Genomic DNA, 24,329 nt, shown 5'->3' with positions numbered 1-24,329 from the left:
AATTAGAAAACAAAAAAATCATAGTACCATAACTAACAATCTATAGTTGTAGGTGGATTTTGTTTTTGTGGGTGTATGTAAAATAGGGAAACTTTAAACTTTAAGCAACTTCATGTTGGGGGCGTCAACATTTCAACTAAACTTACCAATCAAGCGAGAGCCATAATGCTCACAGCAACAAAAAGAACTTCTAGCGCTTTAGCTTATGATGATTTATGGCCAATACTATATGGTTTATTGCGATTGGGGAGAATGGGAATTTTCGCTTACCCCAAAAATCAATGTAAATCAAAGTTATTTGACATTCGAAAGAAAAGAAGAGAGGTAGAGTAAGAAAGGCAAGGAGGAAAATCCCCTTTTGAAATATAGAAAAACCAAAAGTACACATTAATATATTAGTATAGGGTACGACAGCTTTAGCTACAGGCTTTCTGTTTTTATATTACATCTGTGCAACTAATTATGCATAGCAAAAAAATCGGAACCTCATTTTTGGATCAACATTTCCTACTGTCTATCACGCTTACAGGAAATCTACTCAAAGGATTGACAATTTAGTGATAAATTGTGCCAGTATATTATACATGACATTTCAGCAAAGTGACAAAAAGAAAAACCAAACTATAATAGACGTAATTAATGTTTGAAAATATGTATTGTAGGCAGTTAATTATTCTTATATCTTAACCTTAGATCTTATATCCTACAAAAGAATGATTGATCATTTCTTAAAACTCTTTTCTATTAATTATTTTCAGAAAAAGTCAATTCTATGGAGCAAAAAAAAAGTCATAGTCCACTAGATTCGCATTCTACAAACAATTTTAAAATATTTTCACCAAGAAACCAAGTGTCTAAAATAAATTCCTGCGCTGAGAAGCCTTAAGTTTTGAATTGAGTTTTTTTTTTTTGCCCTTTTTATATGTTTTAGGTATTTAATAAAAATAAAAATATTAAAAAAATCATAAAAACTTGACGAAATTATAAATTTTGCAAAGTTGACAGATAATTGAATTAAATATCGCTGTAAGGTTTTCTTTCATATACTCAAGTTTCAATTTAGTTTATATATGTGTTTTAATATAATAAGTAAAATTAAAATACACCGAAAAACAACAATCATTGTCGCCCAATTTGGTCAAAAAAAGAGACAAAATTGTTATAAATAAATACATATACATAACTAAACATTTTCAGTTTCTACTCTCTATTGATTTGTTTTACAATGTGCGACAAATATATCATTGTAAATTAGCGCCAAACCGCAAAAAAAGTATTAAATACACCTTCAATAATAACGCACAAAAGTGGGAATTGAGCACAAGAACACATGCATACATGCAAATACACATTCGTGTGCATGTGTGTATGGGTGTGAGGGTGTGTGTGTATGTAGTTGCGCTTCAGTTACCTTCGACAAAGGAAAAACTGACCCAAGAAGAGAAGAGCCTAACCAAACGATGGCGTCGTCAATTGATTTCAAATGCATTTTTTTTTACCCTTTCCCACAATAGAGATAACGGTAAATCAAATACAAATATATACACATATATACATACATATGTATGTATGTATAATCTAAGAATTGTGAAGAGAAGAGACAGTTTATAAAGCTTTCTCTGCTTGTTACAGGGTATCCTGAGTACGATATGTGGGCCTAAAAAAGATGTAGGTAACTTTTTACTTTTGTATTTTGTTTATATTCTTCAAGTAGCCCTGACAGCCGCACTCACTCTTCCTCCCACTCTCTCTTTCACACAACACACACACTCTTTCGTTTCTCTTCCCTGTCTATGGGCCGCTGATAACGAAGCGAAAGAAAAAGACGCCATAAAAAAACGTAGCGTAGCGTAGATAAGCGCCCACTCTCAATACCAATATAAACAATTGGACTCGACGTAATAGAAAATGCAGCTGTATAGGCGAAATAATAAATAAATTATTAATAATAAAATGAAATAAATAAATTTCTAAGAAATTGCGTCGAAATCGATCGATTTGTGATTTTTTTTTGGTTCTTTGTTTTTTTTGAATGGAAAGAAATGGGAAAATTTATTTTTGATTAGTTTTCTATTAATATGACAAGCTAGACGTCTAATAGATAGAGACTCGGTAACATTTTATTTAGTTATGCAACTAAGATTTAGTTAAATTTAATCGATTTCTTATAGGATACACATGTTTGTAGTTTCCAGTAAGAACTTTCTGCAATCAACAAGTTTTTCCCAATTGGAATCGGTCTCTTTGCGATCTTTGTTAAGGCTTTTAAAACTATTTCCGCTTTTTGGTTTTCCCGACAACGGAATTGACTAAAATAATTAACACCTACATTTACACCGACACCCTTTTCCATCCTTCTCTCTCCCACTTGTGAGTCATTAGCAAAGTTAACAATATGTGAAGAAAATATTTTACCTATTATTTAGTTTTGTGGATTAATCATAGGAAAAATGTGCAATGGATGCTTAATCTTTAAATGACTAATCAAGTTTAAATGAAATGCAAGAAAGAAAACTAAAGTGTGTGTGGGGGTGGGGGGAGAGGAAGGGGAGCGGGCAAGCCGCAACAAATGCACTTTCAAGGTCCGCACCTGTAATAATGACAGAGCGACGATGCTGCGACACAGCAGCATCTCTTCAAGTGGGCAATGTAGAAGAAGAAGAATGAGCAGAAAATCTGTGTAAGTGTGTGTGTGTGTGTTTTTTTTAGAGCCAACTATTCAAGTATTTTCAAAACACAATAAACATTTTCATTTTATTGTGTGTATTTATAATTGTTTGCATTATTTACGTATTTTTTTTCTTCTTGTTCAATTAATGGCGCGCAGGCCACATCCATACATGCAAACACACACAGGCACACATATGCACGGGCACAGACACGCATACATATTTCTACATATACACATATTGCAGCATAAAAACTGTAATCGTAATCCCTGCAGAGCAACGAAGAAAAATATGTTTTCTCTCGCTCTCTCTTTCTCCCCCACACACACACACGCACACGCACACACATACTCACTCACTCACTCTCCTTCTTTCGCCCCAGAGAAGACACCAAAAGAAAATAAAAAGACATCCAAACGTAATTTGTATTTGTTTTTTTATGGTCACTCGATTTCATCATAATTGCATTGTTGGGCAGAAAAATTATATTAAACACTTTGTATTTTACTCACGCGAATGTGTTAGCACTCAAATTTGGCTTTTTTTTTGCCAATTTGTTTATCAAATTGTTATTGAAATTGTCATGAAAAATTTACAATCCGAACTTTTGTCCCTCTCACTCTCTCACTCTAACTGTTGTTGTTTGTGAGTGACCATGTTGTCTTCTTTCCTGGTATTTTAAATTCAGTTTTTATGGTCACACTTGGCGAATAGATGGAGGCACTGTGAAATAAAAATCAAAAAAGAATTAAGTTCGAAACAACTGTTAATTTTTGTCATTTTTTATGTTCCATATATTAAAAGTATTAAATATTTTTCACATACTGTTTTTTAAGTATATATTTTTTTGTTTTATTTTGAAATGAGTGCGCCACTGTGCTGAGTGAGTCGTAAGTGAGTAAAAAGTGAGCCGGTATGTGGCAGCCCCAAATAAAACATATCGATTAAATATCGCTTAATGTCAATAATTTTAAATAAAAGTAAGTCACCAATTTAATCACAAATCATCAAGTTAACAAAAGTGAAATTAATAGATAATTTTAGTTTATGAAAATGTTGTATAAAATAATTTTCATAAAATATAGTTAGCAAAAATTTGTGCATAACTTTAATAAAGTGGCAACACCATTTAATATCTCAACAGTTAATTTTAAAAGCCAGCTTGAACATTGAAACGACTTTCAATTATTTTTTGTTGCAAATTGCATGTGCAATGCATATTTTAATAGTTGCGTATATATACGCAACTAGTTTTTACTTTTCACGATAATTCGACGAAACAGCTGATTTTAGCTGCGAGCAAATAGGCAATGTATGTATTTATTTTTATTTGAAAACCGGTTTAACAAGTTTGTTTTTTGTTGCTCCTTTTTTTTTGACGAAGAAAATAAACGTAGAGGCTGGTCAGGAAACGAACAAAGAAAAAAAAACATAACAAGGGTGGAAAACGAAAACAAAAACAATACAGAATCATGAAATGCATCCCAAGGGTGATGACAAAAGTCAAAGATTCTAAATAAATAAAAGAACGGGTGGAGTATTCAAATTTGTAACATCAGCTGTTAGAAGTTGGCATTAACAGAATCTGTAAACAGACTCTCGAAATTCACCACATAATTATGTTCTTATAAGTACTTCATTAAAATTTTTAAAAACTACTTTATTTAAAATGGTTAAAAAAAGTTGTTTAAAACTAGACGCCTAAAAAATAAGCAAATCTCTTTCAATTTTCCACCAGTTTCTCTATGTGTATAAATCAGCCGCTATCTCTTTATGCCAAATTTTCTCTTTTAAGGGAGTATAACGTGCGAACATGTTGGAGTTGGCCTCATCGGTTGCAGTTCACCTCATTCGTATGACGTTGGCATCAATTGCTCGCTGTTTCACTCTTTTGTTGCATGTTCGGCCTAAATGGCTCGAGTTCGACGTGGTTTCAAGGAGTTCATTGTGGTTCGGAAGGGTATTCGTAGAGGTTCACTATTTAAAGCATTTCGACTCCTTCCTTACTTTTTACTTATTAACTCATAACAAATTTGGGGGTAGTTTTTGTCTATAACGTAAGGATTTCTTATACAATATTATGTCACAGTAACATACGTAGATCAATCATTTGAATTCAATTCGAATGGATTCATTGGACTTTCGTTTTTCTCTCATTTAATTTAACAAAACATACATTTAAAAACAATTTAGAAAACAACTTTAACCGACTTTCACTTCTTTAAATCATGCGTCAATATATTCTCTAGGCTTTGACATCTTTAAGACCCAATTTAGGCAATGTTCATGAAAATAGATTATTTTTGACGATTATGTTTATTATTTAAATTTTAAACTTTCAATTCATTCATTCCAAAATGTTATGGGAGATTCGAATAAATACACCTTTAAAGATGTCATAGAATATGGCAGAATCCGAGAATCAAGAATTATTATCAAAAAAAATATATGACATCATTTTAATAATTTAATCATTTAAATACACATACTCATGTGAAGAGTATGAGTTAACCGGCTTTGTGTTATCGCTAAAAGTTCGCTACGAACCACCGTTGTTTTCGTTTATTTTGTTGTTTTTTTTTTTTTGTGTTGTCGTTAATTTCAAACTGAGCGGACGTGCGTTATTTCGTGTCGGTAAAATCCAAAAGTTTTAAAAATTGTTCATTTTTGAAACAATTCTGATAGATTAGAATTAAGTAACCTTTTGTTAACCGCTTCCGATAGAGAAAAAAGTGTTGTTGTTAATTTCAAGCGGAGCAGGTGCGTGGGTGGAATTTAAGTGACAAAGACCAAGTGTCGCGCGTGCCGTTTGTCTTTTTCAAATCCTTGTAAAATAAATTAAAAATATTTCCAAAATTGCCAATAACTAAAATTAACTAAACTAAATACGATGCGATAAATAATTAAATAAATGACATACAATACATACATTGACATAGAAATGATATATGTAAAATGCGGGCGTCTTATCTTTTGATTATTGTACTCAAATTGCATTGAGAGAGAGCGTTTTTAATCAGTAGACAAAATTACAACAACAAAAAAAAAACCACTAGCAACAATAACAATAACCATCGTAAAGAATATAATTTTTTGTGGTTTTTACATTGCAATAAACGAGACTTTTGTCTTGCCCCTCACCTTTAACAATTCACTACAGTTTGCAGTCCCAACGTCCCTCTATCTTTCTTTTAGTCGTAGTGTTTTAGCGATAAGCCGCAAAACAATTTGATATACTAAAAAAAAAGAAAGACTACAGAATACATACATATGTATGCACATACTTATTTAAGTAGGCCTAGACGACACACACATACACCGAAAGAAATATCAGCTGCTACTGGTTGTCCATAGATGTGGATGAAAGAAAGAGAGAGGGAGATTGATAATAATTTGCCGAAAAAGCAACACCAGTTTTAATTACAATTGATTGTAATTAAAGAATAGCTCTTGATGAAAGAAAAATGCGTTCCTTTTGCTTGGAATTAAACAAAAATCTAGTACAAACAAGAAAATATGTATATATAAAAGTAAAAGAGAAGCAAAACAAAAAAAACATTATAAATATGCATTTTGCGCCTTTGTTTTGAAGTGCATTCTATATACATGACCTACAAGCTAAATCGTTTCAATGGCAAGGCATATACGCTAAGACAAACATTTGGCTACAAATTCAAAAAAAAAACTTTAATTTGAATAAGAAATTACAGAAATTTTATTTAGTATACTATAATAACTATAATGGTTAAAGTGTATTTAATTAAAAAAATATTAAAATTAAACAAAAAGTATATTTTACCTCTCCAACTGTTAAAATATCAATACAAAGTCATAGTGCTTTAATTTCAAAAACTTAATTCTAGCTAAATGCAGGTCATTAAATAGTCTTCTATGCCTAATCATTTGCCCGTATTAAGGCAGAGATGAATATTCTATATTCTGTATTTCTCTCTCTTGCTCTCTTGCTGTTATACTATGTGCGTGGGGGGTTGAAAAGGGGGGCAGAGCAACACGTGTAGTGTGTAAAGTGAGACAGATGATAAAGCAATTGCAGCATCAGAAAAAAAGTGAAAAAATATATGTTTATAATTTTCTTTCATCAACAATATTAAGACATTTGCAATAAAATTGTTTGATTAGCAACAGACAGAAAGAAAAGCATATAGATAGAGAGAGAGAGAGAGATGGAGATGGAGATGGGGTAAGCGAGAGACAAATACAAAGAGATCGAATGAGAGACAAGCCACACCATGCGTTGTTCGAATTTTTATTAAATGACTTGACTTGCCGCCCTTCCCTCGTCCCAGCCCCTCCCTATGCCTATCCTGCCGATCCCCTTTGGGCAATGAACTCACCCATACAAAGAAACAGCTAATGCTAAAAAGGGAGAACCGCCCGAGCAAGACAGAAAGCAAAAGAGAGAAAACAAAATTAAACATTAAATAAAAATAATTTATGCAAATTTTGTTTCAGGCCTACCAGAAAAAAAAGAAAAAGAAAATGCCCAACAAAATTTAACAATTAAATGAGAACAAAAAAGAATACAAAAATAAAAGTAAAAGTTAAAAAAAAAACGCAAAACTGAAACATTTAACAAACAAAAATCATGTCAAGTTGGAGCTTAGCCAGTTCTATATCGCCCAATGTAACCGGCTCTGATGTCATAAGGCTGAAAAGTCTACAAATTAAGGCCAATTCTGAGACAAATTTAGATAGAGCAACAATTACAAAAACCACATCGACAACAAAAACAACTGCTAAATCGACAGCATCTCTACCACGGCCCATCACTCCGATACCTGCAAAGAAATTCCTCTCCAAACGACCACCACATGTGACCTTAAGTATCCAACAACCAACATCACCATCAACATCTTCATCCGCCTTCAATCCTTTGGGACCGGTGGAGACGGATGTACTAACTGCCTCATCGGTTTATTATACACCATTGGGTGGCGCCACACCAAGTTCACCCAATGCCAGCGAAGCGGCCACCACTTCATCATCCACCTGCCAGAGCCAGAACACCAATCCCACCAGCGCTAGCTCAACGAGTGGCTCCATATTTCCACACGAGCAATATAAGACAATTAAGAAGATCAATATAGGATTCGAAAATGTTCGATATAGCAGCAAATTTGGATTCTTCAAGAGAGGTAAGTCTATAAAAATCGATATTATGAGAACACTAGGCAATACGCCTGACATCAAGGACTATATCTTTAATGGGCTTTTAGGCATAATTGCATACTTGACAAGGACTAGATCTTTAGAAAAAACGAGACCTTGTAAACAGGTGGACCTTTTAGACGATCCTAACTAGGTACGTTTCCAACTCATTCAGTTAGGAATTTTTAAATAAAAACTTAGGGAACAACCCAGGTGAACTTGGGAAAGCACTACCTGCCCATTCTTCATCAGATCTGGATGAATGATCTGATTTATTACTGTCGAGTTCAATACATCAATTTCATATTCTGTCTATAGTTCCTTCGGCCTAGCACAGTGAAATATGTAGATAGAAACCACAAATCGACCCAAAGAAGGGTATTTCTAAGTGTCTTTTGAGTTGTTTATATTGTTAGTATATTTTTTTATCTGCACATTGTAAACAACTAGAGAGGATAACACATCAATATTAACATATCTAACGATAGGAAACCCCTTTTTGAAACGCAACCCCATAGAACTATTTTATCAGGAAATTTCAACGTTCTCAAGGGCAAAAATTAACCAACCACAAGTTCAAAAAGTAAACAAACAATTACTTATAATAATGCCAGTTTACACAATAAAGTAAAGGTTGAACTTCAAAAAAACAAATATTCAAGAGTTGTCTTTAGGGAAGAAGAAACGAATGCCTACAATTTGCATCTAAAACTTTCATGGGAATTTTCTTCGCCCTTGACCCAATGAACTTATGCAGAATACATGATGTAAAAACCTTTTCTGCAGCTTTATTATTGTTAAGAAGATGATTAACAAATTAAATTTTTTGTCTACCTGAAACCTTTCAGTTCTCAGAAGCTTTACTTGGGTTGAAATCATGAACGATCCCCCAGAAATATGGATATTAAATATCATATTTTTACTTCTAACTATTAAATCTTTGAAGTACAACACATATAAAACGACAATAAACCCTTCAACTAACCAAATGGCCCCTCGAATATTACTGAAAATCTTTATTTTCTGATTGGGCTCCACTGAGTAAATATCTTCTGAATCCGTTCATTGTTAAAATGATTCAAATTTAATATTTTTGGATTGTTAAGGATTCTGAATAACATCTCTTTCAATTTGTGCTACTAGTCAGACCTTTTTGAGACTAATCTGTATACATATACATATTAAGTCTAAATTTGACAATTAAACAATTAAACAAAAATTTTCTTAATTATATTTTATTTATTACACTCTCTATGGTATAAATATAAATCTTTAAATCGGATAACTATTTTAAAGCAACAGAAGATAAGATGATACTATACCTTTTTAATCTTCCAAAAGAAGATTATTTCAAAGGCAACTTTTTTCGCTTCGTTTAGTTGCAATTCCTAACCCAATTCTGAAGTTCCTTAGCAAAGTCTCTTGATGATAGAACTTGGTGGTTCTTGAACCGAAATATGTATAAAGATATACCTTTTTACTTATCTGTGATTAGTTATTTTTCAAGTTGACGTGAGATTTTTAAATGTCCTTTGCCCTAAGGTGAGATTTATTGCAATTCCTGTTTCCCACTCGAACTTCATGTAATTAATAGGTTTCCCAAACACCTTTTTGTGAGGTTCCTATAAATACTTAGCCAAACCTGAAAAATCTTTAATGTAATTCTTTGGATATTCATAGAAAGCAAATAACATTAAAAAACTGTATATAATTTAGTTTTTCTTTGAAGTAAGAAGTTAACAATCAAAAAGTTTAGCAAAGAAAGAATAACTTCAAAAACTGAAAATTACTTCGAACTTTTTCAACCACAACAGAGTTTTAATTGATTTAAATTTAATTATTAAATTTGAAGACGGCTTTATTATGAATAAAGATTGATTGATAGACATCAATTCTTAGCAGACAGACTTTAACTTCTTCTTAAGTTCAGTTGTACATAAAGTATATAGTATTTCGCAATTGCAATATGCTTTTAAAATCAATTTTTAGTAACATTTAAGCATATGAGAATTTGCATAAATTATTATTATTATTATCAATTTCATTGATTGAAAAAGTTCAAAAGATCTTGCTCAATATTCTCAATTGATAAACAAATTTGTTGTATTCCGTCCCTGACACATTGCTTTTTCATTATATATATATTTAACTTTTCCACGAGGCGCGACGCCCTATTGATATTTACAAATCACAGTTTGTTTCTATATAGATATATGTATAACAATATTAGGTTTGTCTTTGGTTTTGTTTGCTTCATTATAAAATGACCAACCCAAAACTCGAACGATTAGAATATTTGACAAATGCCTAAAGATAAGGTAAGATACCCCCATGAGGTAAATCATTAAACGTAATGTCATATACCTAAATGACCCAATTACTTTCATATGTTTGTCCGATTGTGTATGAAAAAGTTGGTACAAACGAATTATATAATAAAGTCCTTTCTTAATGACACTGACTCATGCTGCAAAAAAAAAACTCAAAATAGATAAGGAATTGTTTTTATTTGAATAGTTTGAACAGGTGTGCTTAGGTCTATGCATCAAATGAGTCATTTCAATCCGTTGATTGACTCATTCCAATAACCGATTATAGAGATAGGAATCCTTAATGACGCAGTGCACGTGCTAGGACAGATAAAACGATAACAAATGACGATAGTTTTTGTTTTTTTTTTCGACTACCCAGTTAGAAGTGAAAGTAATTTGCAGATGAAGTAGTTAAACATAATAATTTTTGAATAGAAGTTTTAACGTGACCAGTTAGGAGGTCATTAGCCCCGAATTCTTCCTGATTATAAGGCCAACAACTCAAAGATTCTTATGTGCAATACTAAATCTTTTAGACAGAGTTTAAATTTAGACTCAATAACTTTGACTAGAATGAAATTAGTTGAAAAATTTTTGTCAACGCGTGCCACAGTTAGTTTAATAACATCTCATTATAATTTATCCGACACAAAGCACACTCTAAGGTCGAAATTAAAACATTAATGTGGAGACTTTTGCTCTAAGATATAAACTTTGATGCTTTGTGATCTCATTCATCATAAAGACAGATCTTATATCGAGATGAAAGCATTAACTGTATAAATAAAAATATTTTGTTAATCTTGATCTTACAAAAGTGTGGAAAATTTCGCTATAATACATAACAAATTAAATCAAAAATTATGATTATTCGCCGAGTTATAAAAATAAATTGGATTTCATATAAGTTTTTTTGGTTTTTTATTTTTTTAAATAGTTATTTTTGATTTGTAATAATTAAAAGAAATGTATTAATGATAAAGTTAAACCAAAAATGTAAAAAACTAAAATCAAATTAATCAGAAATCTATTTTTTTCTTTAAAACCATTGCTAAAATTTTTAATTTTGATCGTTTTGATAACTGAATTAGCTTCAAAAACGCATAAACTAATCATGTGTGATTCGGTTATTCCAATTAATTAACATATTTTTTAGCATTCGTAGTTAGCCCATCAAAATCATAACTATATTAGAATACAAGTCGGTATATATACTTTTTCTTGATAAAAACAGATTATATGCCAGATTCAGACTTGTCAAATATATCAAGAATAATATATGTAGATCATATTTTAATTTAAATTTAAATAAAAAAAGTAAATTTTGGATATGTTCGAAAAACCCGCTAAATAATAAAACCAAAAAGCAATAATAAATATTTTTAATTTAATTGGAAAGATGAAAGATGTAGTAAAATGATAAAAAAAAAACATTACTTTGAAGTTCTTTATAAGATCGTCACAATTAATAATCGATAATGTGATTGACCAAAGTAGAGCTAAAAACATTAGCATAGAGACATTTGGCATTAATTTATATGAAGCAGATCAACTAACTATATAGTACACGTCAATCAAATCGAAATTAGTGCAGCTATCTAAACGTTCATTAGCCTAAAATGAGAAATTGATGATGTGTTGCAAATTTTTGTCACGTATTTTTGCCATAGATTCATATACATATATTAGACTTTAAACTTGAACTAGGCTTAGGTTAGTTGGGTGACTTATTTAGGTGTCAAATCACTGACAATTGCTATAATTTTCTCCGCTATATAACAACTTACCTTCGAATTTCAGCTTAATTCAAATGAGTCAAAGTCAAGCTCTACTGATTCTCTATAGCTAAAAGTACATTATATTTTAGTTCATTTATATATAATTATTGATAAGCTTTTCTTTTATTAAGTTGCAAATGTCCAAATATTATTTAAATGAGTTTTTAATAAGCTACAATTAAAAAAAGCGCAGTCAACCTTTGATTTATCAGAAATAGTTATATATGTATATACCAAAGTGCGATTATGTTACGTATGCCTAATTAGGCCAAATTCCATGCAAATCACATGGTTAACACGCAAGAAAGCGTGACCACTGCCTTGATGGACATGGACATGAACATGAATATATATAAGCAAACAAAGAAGTATAATTAAGGGTTACTAAACATACAAATATGTATGTGTGTATGTACTAGGGGTTCTGTAAACATCAAGAGGGCAAATCACTGTAAGGTTAGTAGAAAATGGTCTAAACATGTCACCACTGCCTAATAAATTATAGTACATAGAGATAGGTAAAAGTTCGTTGTTGGTAATCAACATGATTAGTAATGAAACTTTATATTAAGGTTTAGCCTTAAGTGGAAGAAAGGTGCTACTAAAGCCTAGTTTATGTTAGTGCTTAAATAGTTAATTGATGTGGCGCGTGCTTCAGACGTTTCAGGAAGGAAAGGAAACGAAGGTGAAAGGTTTAATTGTAAGAGAAACACTCAAACTTAAAAGGAATATACAGAAAACCAATGATTGCATAGGTTAAAAATATGTAAAACTTTACGACAACCCTAATATGTAATACATATATGATATGTGTGTAAAGTACACTTAAGGGATTGTTTTGCTCTTTATTGCTTACAAATCCTTTGTATAATCCATTGATAAGCCTAAGGGATGACCCTTTCAGGTAATCATTTTGGAAAAAAAACTCACATGAAACATAATATCGTAATTGTCTTCCTTAATGGCAAAATGTCGGAAAAATATTAAAGTCCCACAGTTGAACAACATTAACACAATACTCCAAATGTAAAAAAAAATCCCCCTTTTTAATTAAATAATGTTTTAAGCCTGACCCTCTCCTAACCCCACCAGTTTTAACACTAACTTGGTATTACACGGTAATAAAAGTGGTACAGTTTTTTTGTTTTGTTTTTAACTCGTCACAAGACTTGCTCTCATGTGAAGCTAAACTTCCGATTTGGGTGGAACAAATTTTGAAATGATTTTGACGATTATGGAAATATTATGTCGTATTATTTTTGAAAGGAGTAAAGAAAACTATTTACTGAAGAATTAGTTACCGAGAGTTTATTTGAAAAGGAAAACATCCTGTTGCTAAAAACTTTAAAATATAATAATTGCCGCTCCATTAGTTGATGCTGAAGAAGGATTCGAAGATAAGACAATCAATGACATAAAAGTTTATTAGATGACAACCAAGTACCGGATTCGCCATATAGCAGGATTGGCAATTTTTATTATAAAAATTTCAAATTTTGCGAATCTGTAACTTTGCCAAACCGATATTCAAAAATTAATATCCCATTTTAATGCTTTTACATTTACTTTTAAATTGAAATAAAAATCACTCTAATATAGTCAGTTTTTTCAGTCTTTGAAAAATCCATGTCTATATTTTCAAGTTTCAATCTGCATTAAAATCTAGTTAACAACATTTTTGTTAAATTTTCCCATAAATTTGTTCACATGATTTTTTTCAAAAATCGTATTGAAAGTATTATTTTTTAAATAACCAAGTATTGGATGTCATATCAAAATATAATAAATTTCGATTAAAACTTAATATAACTTTTTAAAAACGGTAATAAAATCGGAGAAAAAATACAATTGACCCTCAATTATGTTTAAATGTTTAAATATTTTAAAAACCACATTAGTTTTTGTATAAAACTCAGGAAAATTTTAAAAGAAATTTGCTTAACCACGTGTTTTCTAGAAAAGTACAAATTAAAAAATAACTGTAGAAATAATTCAAAAGTAATGCACGAGTTGAAACTCTTATTCCTTAAAAAAGTAAATAAATTGTCGTTAAGAAAGTTGCTCTGGCTTTTAGAAGTTTAAGGTTGAAAAATCGTCAAAATTCCTTTTAAAGACTGTAGATCAAATTGTAAGAAACAAAATATGATGAGGTTGTTTGTGCAGCTAAGATCTCTCCAACTCTGCGACTTCCACCCCAAAACTATTTGGGAATTACAACAAAATGAAGCGTAAAAAACATTGAATAGTTTTCAACTCCAAAGTTTACTTTAAGTTTGCATACTATAAAGTTTCTATTCCAAAAGAAAAACGACTTTCCCGTAAGTCTCCCTCTCTTTGTCTACTTTCATACTTTCAAAGTCCAGAATAATATTATTTTCCGTCTACATAGAGACGATTAAGTCTACTCTACTTGTTTGTTAGTGTTGGCTCTAATCAAAATCCTCGTTTTAGTGCGAATACTGATTATTGTCATGATGAATTCATTCAGCTTTGCTTTAATGATTAGAAGGGGGTTAATCTTGTATCATTGCCTGGAAACTAACATAAGTGTTTAAATAATAGTTGAAGTATTCAGGCAAAAACCCAAACCATACGCATTCTTGTTTTACTAATTGATTTTATCACGAAACGATTTCTATGCCGAAACAAAATCAAGTGTCAACTGTCATTTAAACACGCTAACTCATCACCAAGAGATAGAAAAAGGAAGTGTGCCTCTAAATGACTTTAGTGACTGAATGACTGACTGACTGACTGAGTCATCATGATCTTTTCAAGTCTGACCGCTGAAGCCAACATTCTGGAACAAAGAACAGAGAGAAAAACAACAACAAACTGCAAATGAAATTGCTAAAAATTAATAAGCGAATAACAGGAAAAATCACTCAAGTGGATCATATGAAACAAAGAACTTGAGAGAACATTTTTTTTTGTGTTTTGTTTAAAGTGATATTAATTAAAAAAATGGGCCTAACTATAGTAATTATGGTGGAATTTTTTTAGTATTTCATTGTAACGCGATAGCCGGAGAGGCGGGGTGTGCCCTTGGATTCCGCCTTCGTCTCCTCTTCCGGCATACACATTATGTATAGTATCACATTTATCACAATGTCACACTATTAGAAACTATTCCAAAACTAATGTCCAATTGGTTTTTGTCTGTCAAACTAAATTATATGTATGTATTTCCATTTGTGCTATCTTTTCTTTTTTTTGTGTTGGTTGTTAGTGGATTTCCATTATCAATTGCATGTTTTTTCGGTGCGTAAACTTGATAATTGTTAAGTTTTGTTCTTATAGATATGAAATACAAGTAGGTACATAGTTTTATTTTTGGGCACTGATTTGTGTGTTTCTTAAGTGCAAGTTCATATGAACGACTACGTGAGTGCAAAATACTACTTAAATGGGTCTTCGTCAACTTGGTCAAAGGTTTTGTATGAGAATTATAGGGAACTACTCCGAAATATGTATACCCTTGTGGGACTTATTTCGTTTTAGTTGTTGTGCTTTGACTCTAAGCATGAGAATCTAAACATCTTTCTAAAATATTTTAAACTGTAACAACGTTTTGCATATTGAAGAAATATTTTATTTGATAAAATACAAATTTAATACTTTTGAATTAAGATACATATTTTCTAAGCATTTCAATCATGTTTCTTATTTCTGAGCTCCGATGTTCCTTTCAAAGCATGGAAGGCATTTTTCGTTGGGGTCCTATCAAAAAATCAATAAAATCGGCTTAACTTGAGTTAATTTGAGTATTTTGGAATGACGTCATTATGTCAGTATCGGAATTGTACGATCACTTTGAAGACTCACTAGTTTGGGGTGTAAGTAGCAAATAATAAGTTATTCGAAATACTGTCATTTCAGATGTTATGTAGACCCGATGTACTCTTCCCTGAAACCCTTTCAAGGCCTTTAACAAGATATACATAAACCAAGAATAAAAAGCATTATAAACATTTTCCTATAAACATATATAAATATCAAATCATTTAAATATTCAAAACAATTTATTGTTTGTATATGTAATTGATTCAGTATATTGATTAAAAAGATAAATGATAGTCAACATATAGATTTGTCATTTAATAAAGTGCAAGCTGTTTTAAAATCATTAATTTCTTTTATAAATTTTATTGAATTATTTTTATTATTATTATTAAAGTGTAGATATAGTTTTAAACTATCAACCTAACTATATTATACAAGCACTGGCAACTAAGGCCTTCGGCTTAGACGAAAACTATGTAGTTAGCCTGGGACTCGAAACCGGATCATCGTTGTTCAGTTGAAAATTTTATTGAATCATTTTTCTTTTTCCTTTATTTTTGCATTTTATAGAAGATTTTTTACAAAGCTTACTTTAATAAGATTTTTTGTATATTGTATTCTGAATAAAGTAGGCTTTTCGATTGAAGATGTAAGTTGTAATTATGATTTTGTCCTCTTCAAGGATCGACAGGTTAAAAATAATAGTACTTACCTATACGAAGCTGGCAAGTTCCATGTGTTAAACGGAGGGTTAAGTTCAATTCGAATAGTTGTAACCTGGACTATGGGAAATTTTTTCTCTTTAGAAATTCACATACAAATTTATTCTTAAGTTAAAAAGCTTACCTACTTTTTATTGCAGCAATTAGCATTAATTTCAATGAATTAAATACAGTGGAAGTTCCATATAAATGTTTATCGTATGTGGTTCAGTTGTTGTTCTCTTAATCTACTTTAATCTTAACTTTAATATTAAATCAAAATTCTAGTGTGAAAAAAAACGAATTTAACGACATTTAACAATCTTTTAATTACTACATTTCTCTACAATAATTTACAAAAATTATATTTAGTAATGATTTATTCAATTCTATAGTTTATAGATAGAACTATAAACTATAGGATTAAATTTCAAGGGAAGTTTCCCTTTTGAAATTATATTATTTATTAATATTTTTTAGACATACATACATAAAATCTTTTTGTGGTTTTTTTTACATGTTTTATATTGGGCTCTTAACAACTCTTCAAAAAGTTCGACAACCTTTTGTTAATTAACTACTTAGACTAACAGGTCAAAAATGATTATGCAAAAAGTCAACAACTTTCTTTCAGTAAAATATATAAAAAAAGCAGAAATCTGGTAAATGTGGAAAAAAATGTGCGGATTAAATTTCAATCAACTAATAAATGTTGCACAATCTATTGACCTTTAAATGGGTACGGCATTATCAGAACCCTTTGTTAATCCCGATATAAAATGCATTACCAAGAACAAGTCCAAGTCACCATCGAATCGGTAATTGGCATTACCAATGGCTAATGCCATTGAAATTGATAACTGTTCGTCTTAACCCACCAGCCCACCACTTGTTCGTCTCATTTATGATTGCAATAAAAATGAACAAAATGTTTTGTGTAGCGAAGGTGAAGCGTCGACACCTGTTCGTTCAACGATATGGCCCACAACATCTGGCACACACATGAAACCCCAAGCAAAACGCAGCAGCAAAAGTATTTGGGAGGGGAAAAAAAAAATTGACGACTCGTCGTCACATGCACAACACTTTTAAGGCTTTTTTTTGCCGCCATGGCTAAATGAACATAGAGCGATAAGGTTTGGCTAGGCGACGCCAACTCAAAAAAAAAATAAAAATATTAGTTGATAAACTCTCTTCATTTTTTTGGTTTTTGGTCTTTAATCACCTTGATTAAGTTTGGGTTTAAGCATTGGCGTTTAAAACTTAACTACAATGTGTATAGAAGAAGCTATAAATTTAGTTACAAATTGGCATTATCATTATAACACACAAAAGCGACACAATAGCTAAAGAAAAAGTATGCAAAATGCCGATTAGGGTACATTGAACGGCAAAGTTCTCATTGGCTTATCAATCGAGTACATCGAGTGGACGGTAGACTACTATGTATATATGTATGTATATATGTTTATACAACAAACACAAGTGGGACATGTGTAAAGTAGCTACTACCGATTAGACAAATAATAATGATTATTATTCTTTTTTTTCTATTTTCGCCGAAAAAACTATAGATTTCCTAGTAAAGATTTAAATGCATCATCTCAATTTGATTTATATTCTCAACATTATCTTTAAAAGTTAAAGAAAGCGAGCATACTTTAGCAAGATTGGGCAAATTTAAAACACTAAGACTTAGTATATGGCACAAGGTAAGAATTTTGGGAGAGAGTGAAACTTGTTGCCGACATTTATGGGGGCTTGTTTCTTCTTTATCCTTTATAGGGCTTTTTCGAACTCAATCCTTTTCGTTCCTCACTTGGGCTAAAAATACAAGTATTGTAGTTGGTTGGTTTCTTTTGCTTATACGTTTGTCTTATTCTTTTGCATATTTCTAACCTGTTAAACTTGTAAATTTACAAAATGATGAACAAAACTCTGACAACTACATATGTGAAAGTTCATAGACCTCTAATTTAAAACGAACTTATAGAAGATGCATACACAGTTCGTCATTCAGCGAAAACTGGTAAAAGAGTTTTATTGTAAGTGATCAAATAAACAAATTATAGACGGATAAGCAAATGCTTAAATACTTTTTATTACTGAAAAATTAATTCAATGTTCTTTATCAAAATACAATTCTGAGCAACAATATGAAAATTGACAAAAATTTAATTTGTAAATTTCGGAAAATCCTTAAAAGCTTTTAACTTTGCAAATCTGTAATTTTGACAAAGTTTAATCGATTTTCAAAAGTAATATAATTTGAATAAAAATGCAAATCACGATAATGATTAACTTATCAAGTTTCAAGGGAGACAAAAATTGTCAATGACTAGCAAAGTATTCTGTTAAAATTAGTTTATTTATGGAATATTTCCAAAATGTATGTCTTTCTTTTAGAATAATGTCTTTTAATATAACCAAGTATTTAAATATAAACCAAGTGTTCGAAACCATTTTAAAATATACTAAATTGGGATTTATTTGGTATATATCTTTTTAAAATTAAACCTTATATAAACACTATATCATTGCGAATCGTTTTTGACCGATTTTCATTCATGTCCTAACTTTCACATCAATGACTCAATTCGGCAATGTGCACAGTATTTCATTTGAATAAAATTGGGGAAAACTGTTATTAGGTTCGATTATAAATTAATAAAATTACTAAGCTAGAAAATATTTAATTTTATAATTTTTATCTTGGCAGTTTTAAGTTTTTAATTTAATTTAATTTAATTTTTCAACCTTTTAAATAAGTTTTTATTTTATGTCAAACATCAAAGTACAAATGTTTCAAAAACAGCTCGAAAAAATAGTTTAGAATGAAGAAATTTAAGATAAACAAATAAAAACTTAAATATGGTAAAAGCTATAAATTGTTTGCCCTTTTTATTATAATAAATTTTTAATTTCAAATTTAATGAAACCTTTACAAATATTTACCAAGAAATTTAATTTTCTTTGCGTTTTCATTTGAATTACTTCTCAAAGTGTGGGTGTGGCAATAAAAATGTTAAGTGCATTCTAATCTTTGGATATTCCGGATTATTTAGAGATAATATTTAGTTTCTTAAGTGTCGACTGTTTCCACATTATTTTATTTATTCGTATTTAATTTCTTTTTCAGAAAACAAAGACATTCTCTTGGGTTTAACGGGTTACTTCAAATCCGGCGAACTAAGCGCCATAGTTGGACCATCCGGAGCCGGGAAAAGCACCCTGCTCAACATATTATCAGGATACACGTAATGTAACCCCCATATAGAAAATTTGTACCTTACATTACTCATCCTTATACCTTTTATCTCCGTTTATAGAGCCTTTGGTTATACGGGTGACTTTCGCATCAATGGCAATCGACGTGATTTAAAAGCCTTCAAGCCAAATGTGGCCTTCATCACACAGGATACTAGTCTGCAACCGTTTCTGACGGTTAAAGAGGCCATGCATTTTGCAGCCAATCTAAAGATCGGCTCACACATGTCAAAAAGTGAGAAGAGAGAGCGGGTGATAAGTATTTTGCAGGCAATTGGGATGTATGAGAATCGTCATACCCGCACTGGACAATTGAGTGGAGGTCAAAGGAAACGTTTGGCCATTGCCTTAGAATTGGTTAACAATCCTCCTGTCCTAATACTCGATGAGCCAACCACGTAAGAGAGAGAGAGAGACAGAGAAAGCTTAATATGGAATAAATAATTAATAAATTTCCTATTTTTTCAGGGGCCTAGATAGTTCTACCTCAAATCAGTTAATCAATCTACTGAAAAAACTCGCCCTTGAAGGACGCACTGTACTCTGCACTATACATCAGCCATCAGCACTAACATTCGCCATGTTCGATCATCTTTATGCCATATCCGAGGGTAAATGCATTTATTCTGGTGGCCCTCAAAATTTGGTACCATTTTTGGCTGCCTTGAATTTGAATTGCCCGGAATCCTATAATCCCGCCGATTATTGTGAGTGAGAAAATAGTTTTTCTTCTTTGCAATATTAAATAAACTTAATTTTTCTTTGTTTTCTTAGTGATGGAAATAGCTACCCATGACTATGATACACCCGAGGAGCAGCAGATGGATAAACTAGTAACCCTAATGGATAATGGTCGGAATGAGGACTATCGCCAAACAAAATCGGCTAGAGTAGCACAATTAGCTGCCATGAAGAAAGTTGGTAAGAGACGCGGACAATAACTTGAGTAAACTAGGCAAAAATTAAACTAAATTGGGTAAGGCGATCGACAGAGTCTTGTAGTCGTCTGAAATGTATCAAAGTTTCAATTTATTTCTAAAATAACTTCCAATTTCTTTCTAAAAAGAGACTGTGTATCATATTTCTTTGAGATTTGTGAAAGTAATGCTTGGGAAATATCCCACAAATATCCTTTTCTCAAAGAAAACTTTGTGAGCCTACTGCATCGATTTCACTGATAAAAAGGTTTTTAATCATATTTCCTTAAATCAAACGTATTTCCTAAAATTTATTTTTTGTATTGTATATTTCCTAATCCATGATCTTTCTTGAGATTAAATCACGATGTATTGAAGAATACTTTTTTAATGATCTTTGGCCGCCTTTGAAGGTAGTCGACCTATTCGAAAATACATATAAATAGATTATGAGTACATCCCACCAAGCATTTTGAAGATTGCTTTAACAGAAATCACCCTGAAGATTCTATTTTTTTATTCGCTTAAAATACGACTTAAAAAAGAATCACGCTAGATCAAAATAAAACTCTAAAAGGAGTCGGGCACGATTCAAAATGTGACTCTACCATTAATCAATAAAACTAATTGCTTGTGATTAGAGTCAGATAATGACTTAATGGCAACTCATCAAGAGAAACCAGGACGTCTAAGGTTCCATTTCCTCCTCGCAAAGGATTAGTCATAATCCTTAGAGAATGAGCTATTTTCGTATGCCTATGACATCCAAAAGGGGGTGCGAAAAAAATTCGTTTGCAATCAAAAAATTTTATAAAATGCTCGATGAGAGTTATCCTATATTAAATGTCATTTCAAAGAAATTGATAAATAGATTTTAGAAATGCATAAAAAGATTGATTAGAACTTTATTTGTCTTAACCCTGTGACTAAATGGAAAGGATCCTATAAATTTTCCTAAAACAGAGCAATACTTTAGTCATTACTTCCATTTCATAGCAGGGAAAAATAATTCGTTTGTCAGTTTTTCCCTTCAAGTATTAGGTAATACTTAATACTTACATTTAATTTCTTTCAGATCAATTAATGGCCGCTGGTTTGATAACACCCGTAACTGCACCAGTTATGTCTACGCCCATGCTGCTTCAACATCATATATCACCTCAACAGAATCAGCCAATGTTCAAACCTTTGACACCGATCAATGAACTATCCTCACGGATATGGGACAGCCAGCTATCGACAGCAGGCAATGCGAATGATAGCGAAAAGAACTGCTGCAAGCCAAAGAAACAAAAAAAGAAGAAAAAGAAGACGAAACCCACATTGGATTTAGATTTGGATCCTGCCAATCTATGCAAACGCGAGAATATCTATGCGACACCATTTTATCGTCAATTAAGCATTTTGCTATTACGTACATTTCTATTGATATGGAGAGATAGCTCATTGACTACCTTGAGATTTGTGATACATTTTGTCACCGGTCTATTGATTGGGACACTATACTATAATATTGGTAACGATGCGGCACATACAATGAATATTTTTCGATATTGTTTCTATACCATCATGTTTGTGATGTATTGCGCTTTTTCAGGAATACTCGTCAAATGTAAGTAAATAAAATATTTGTAGTAACAAATACAGAATACAGAAATTACATTTTATTTAGAAATTCTAGAGTTTCACTCATCATTAAAATGTATTCTTTTAAAAATAAACACACAGTTTTAAATCTAATAAAACTCTTTTACAATTTTTACTTGCAGTTCCCTTGGAATTTCCGATAGTTTCGCGTGAACACTTTAATCGTTGGTATTCCCTGCGAGCCTATTATGTGGCCATAACACTGGCCGATCTACCCATTCAGATCATCTGCAGTGCTCTCTTCATAGTGCCAACATATTTAATGACAAATCAACCTCTGGAGTTTTGGCGTTTTGGACTCTTCTTTTTCATTGTCTTTCTGACAGCCCTGGTGGCCCAGAGTATTGGATTGGCTGTGGGAGCAGCGCTGAGCATGCAAATGGGAGCCATAATGGGACCATTTTTCATTTGCCCATTTCTACAATTCAGTGGCTTCTTCCTGCAGGAGAAGGATGCTCCGGTTTATTTGCGTTGGGTGTTTGACATATCATTTCTTAAGTATAGCCTAGATGGGACTATGATGGCCATATTTGGCTATGATCGCGAACAATTGATATGTGAAGATATCTATTGCCATATGATGCGTCCGAAATATATACTTAAGAATTTGGATATGGCTCGGGCGAATTATGAATTGGCTGTTATATTTATGATTTGTTTATTCATATTTCTACGTATTATTGCCTTCTATATTATGTCATTTCGACTCAGATTGTTCAGATAGGAAGCTAAAAGGGACGTGCTGAAAACATTCCCATTAAAATCAAAAACATTTTTGTGCCAAAGAATTGAAATGGTTAGAAAATATAATCGTGATATAACTAAAAAGAAATAAAAATCGGTTAACGGAGATCAATAACTGTATATATAAATATATATATATATACAACCTACCTACATATAGTGCATATATAGGATTTTTAATTTTGTAATGTGAAGCATATTGAATTTTTGTATTATATTAACGACCAATTTTTTTTTCTTATTTGCTTTGCCTAGTTATAATAACGACAAATTGAATGTATTTTTTAACATTGAACATCCGATTTTAAGATGTTCTCAGTTTTTGAAAAACAAAACCAATAATGTTTATGAAGCGACAAAATATATTTAATTATTTTATGAAAACCTAAAAGTTGCTTTTGTTATTTTACTACAATAATCAAAGAAGGGTCTGTGAAATGTGATTGTAAGACAGGACACTTTTTATTTATTATTTTTGTTAAGCAACTATATCTTTCTATCCCTTTTCAAGCATTTTTTTTAATTACACCTATAAGAGTTATAAGCGCTGTAATTGTTGTTGATATATCTTTTGAAAAGCTTACAATACGAATTCTGAACACGGGAAATCATAGAATTCTGTCATACATAGTCATAGGCGAGTCTAGGACTGTGAAATGGGGGGAAATTACCCCTTAAAGTATGCTATAGTCATGAAGAGTATTTATTATTTGCAATTACTAAAAATGTCCACAAGCAATGTTTGTTTATATTATTTTTTTAAACCGCAGAATATATAAAAGTTCTTGCATACTTTTGGGATCAAATTTTCCTAATTTCTCCCCCAAGATCCGCTTAAGTAGATGGATCTTTAAGTCTTTTCCAGGTCATTAAAAAATTAGAAAAATATGTTTCATTAAATTTGCATCTTCACGGCTTGCCCAATATTAACATGGTCAGGTTTAGAAAATTACAGTTTTGGATGAGAAATTGACTTAGACAATCAATCGTTTTTTGTAACTTTGGTTCAAAATTTAAAATTTTTTGAAAGAACTTTTTAACTTTGCAATCTCTTTTATTAGCTCTAATATTTGGTTCTAAGAACTCTAACGCATTGTTCTCGAAGAGACAGAGTGACATTATCGGTTATGTATTTGATATAAACTTGATCTTGACAGGACAATCTTCCATTTTCTCTTGGCAAATACTTTTAAAATCTTTATTATTTAAAATTGACATATGTACTTTTTAAAGAACTTGTCTAGGTGAATCTAGGAAGCCTAAAATAAACTACGTACAAAATAATTTGAAATTAGCCCCAATATTCGATTTGGAGCCAATTGAAATTCTGAATATGGAGTTT

General features: G+C 31.3%; 1 protein-coding gene across 1 annotated transcript; it reads left to right on the top strand.

Annotated features, from left to right (window-relative positions):
• Window positions 1-7,230: 7,230 nt before the first annotated feature.
• On the top strand, window positions 7,231-23,339 carry LOC6643598 (ATP-binding cassette sub-family G member 1). Its single transcript, XM_002066361.4, has 7 exons — window positions 7,231-7,825; window positions 19,552-19,669; window positions 19,742-20,077; window positions 20,148-20,386; window positions 20,454-20,600; window positions 21,672-22,208; window positions 22,366-23,339. The coding sequence occupies exons 1-7, from the start codon at window positions 7,276-7,278 to the stop codon at window positions 22,965-22,967; spliced, it is 2,529 nt and encodes an 842-aa protein (XP_002066397.2). The 5' UTR covers window positions 7,231-7,275; the 3' UTR covers window positions 22,968-23,339.
• Window positions 23,340-24,329: the final 990 nt, after the last annotated feature.

Source organism: Drosophila willistoni (genome assembly GCF_018902025.1).
Source record: "Drosophila willistoni isolate 14030-0811.24 chromosome 2R unlocalized genomic scaffold, UCI_dwil_1.1 Seg200, whole genome shotgun sequence".
NCBI lineage: Eukaryota > Metazoa > Arthropoda > Insecta > Diptera > Drosophilidae > Drosophila > Drosophila willistoni.
Note: the sequence above shows the minus strand (reverse complement) of the source record. Positions and strands in the feature narration are given on the sequence as shown.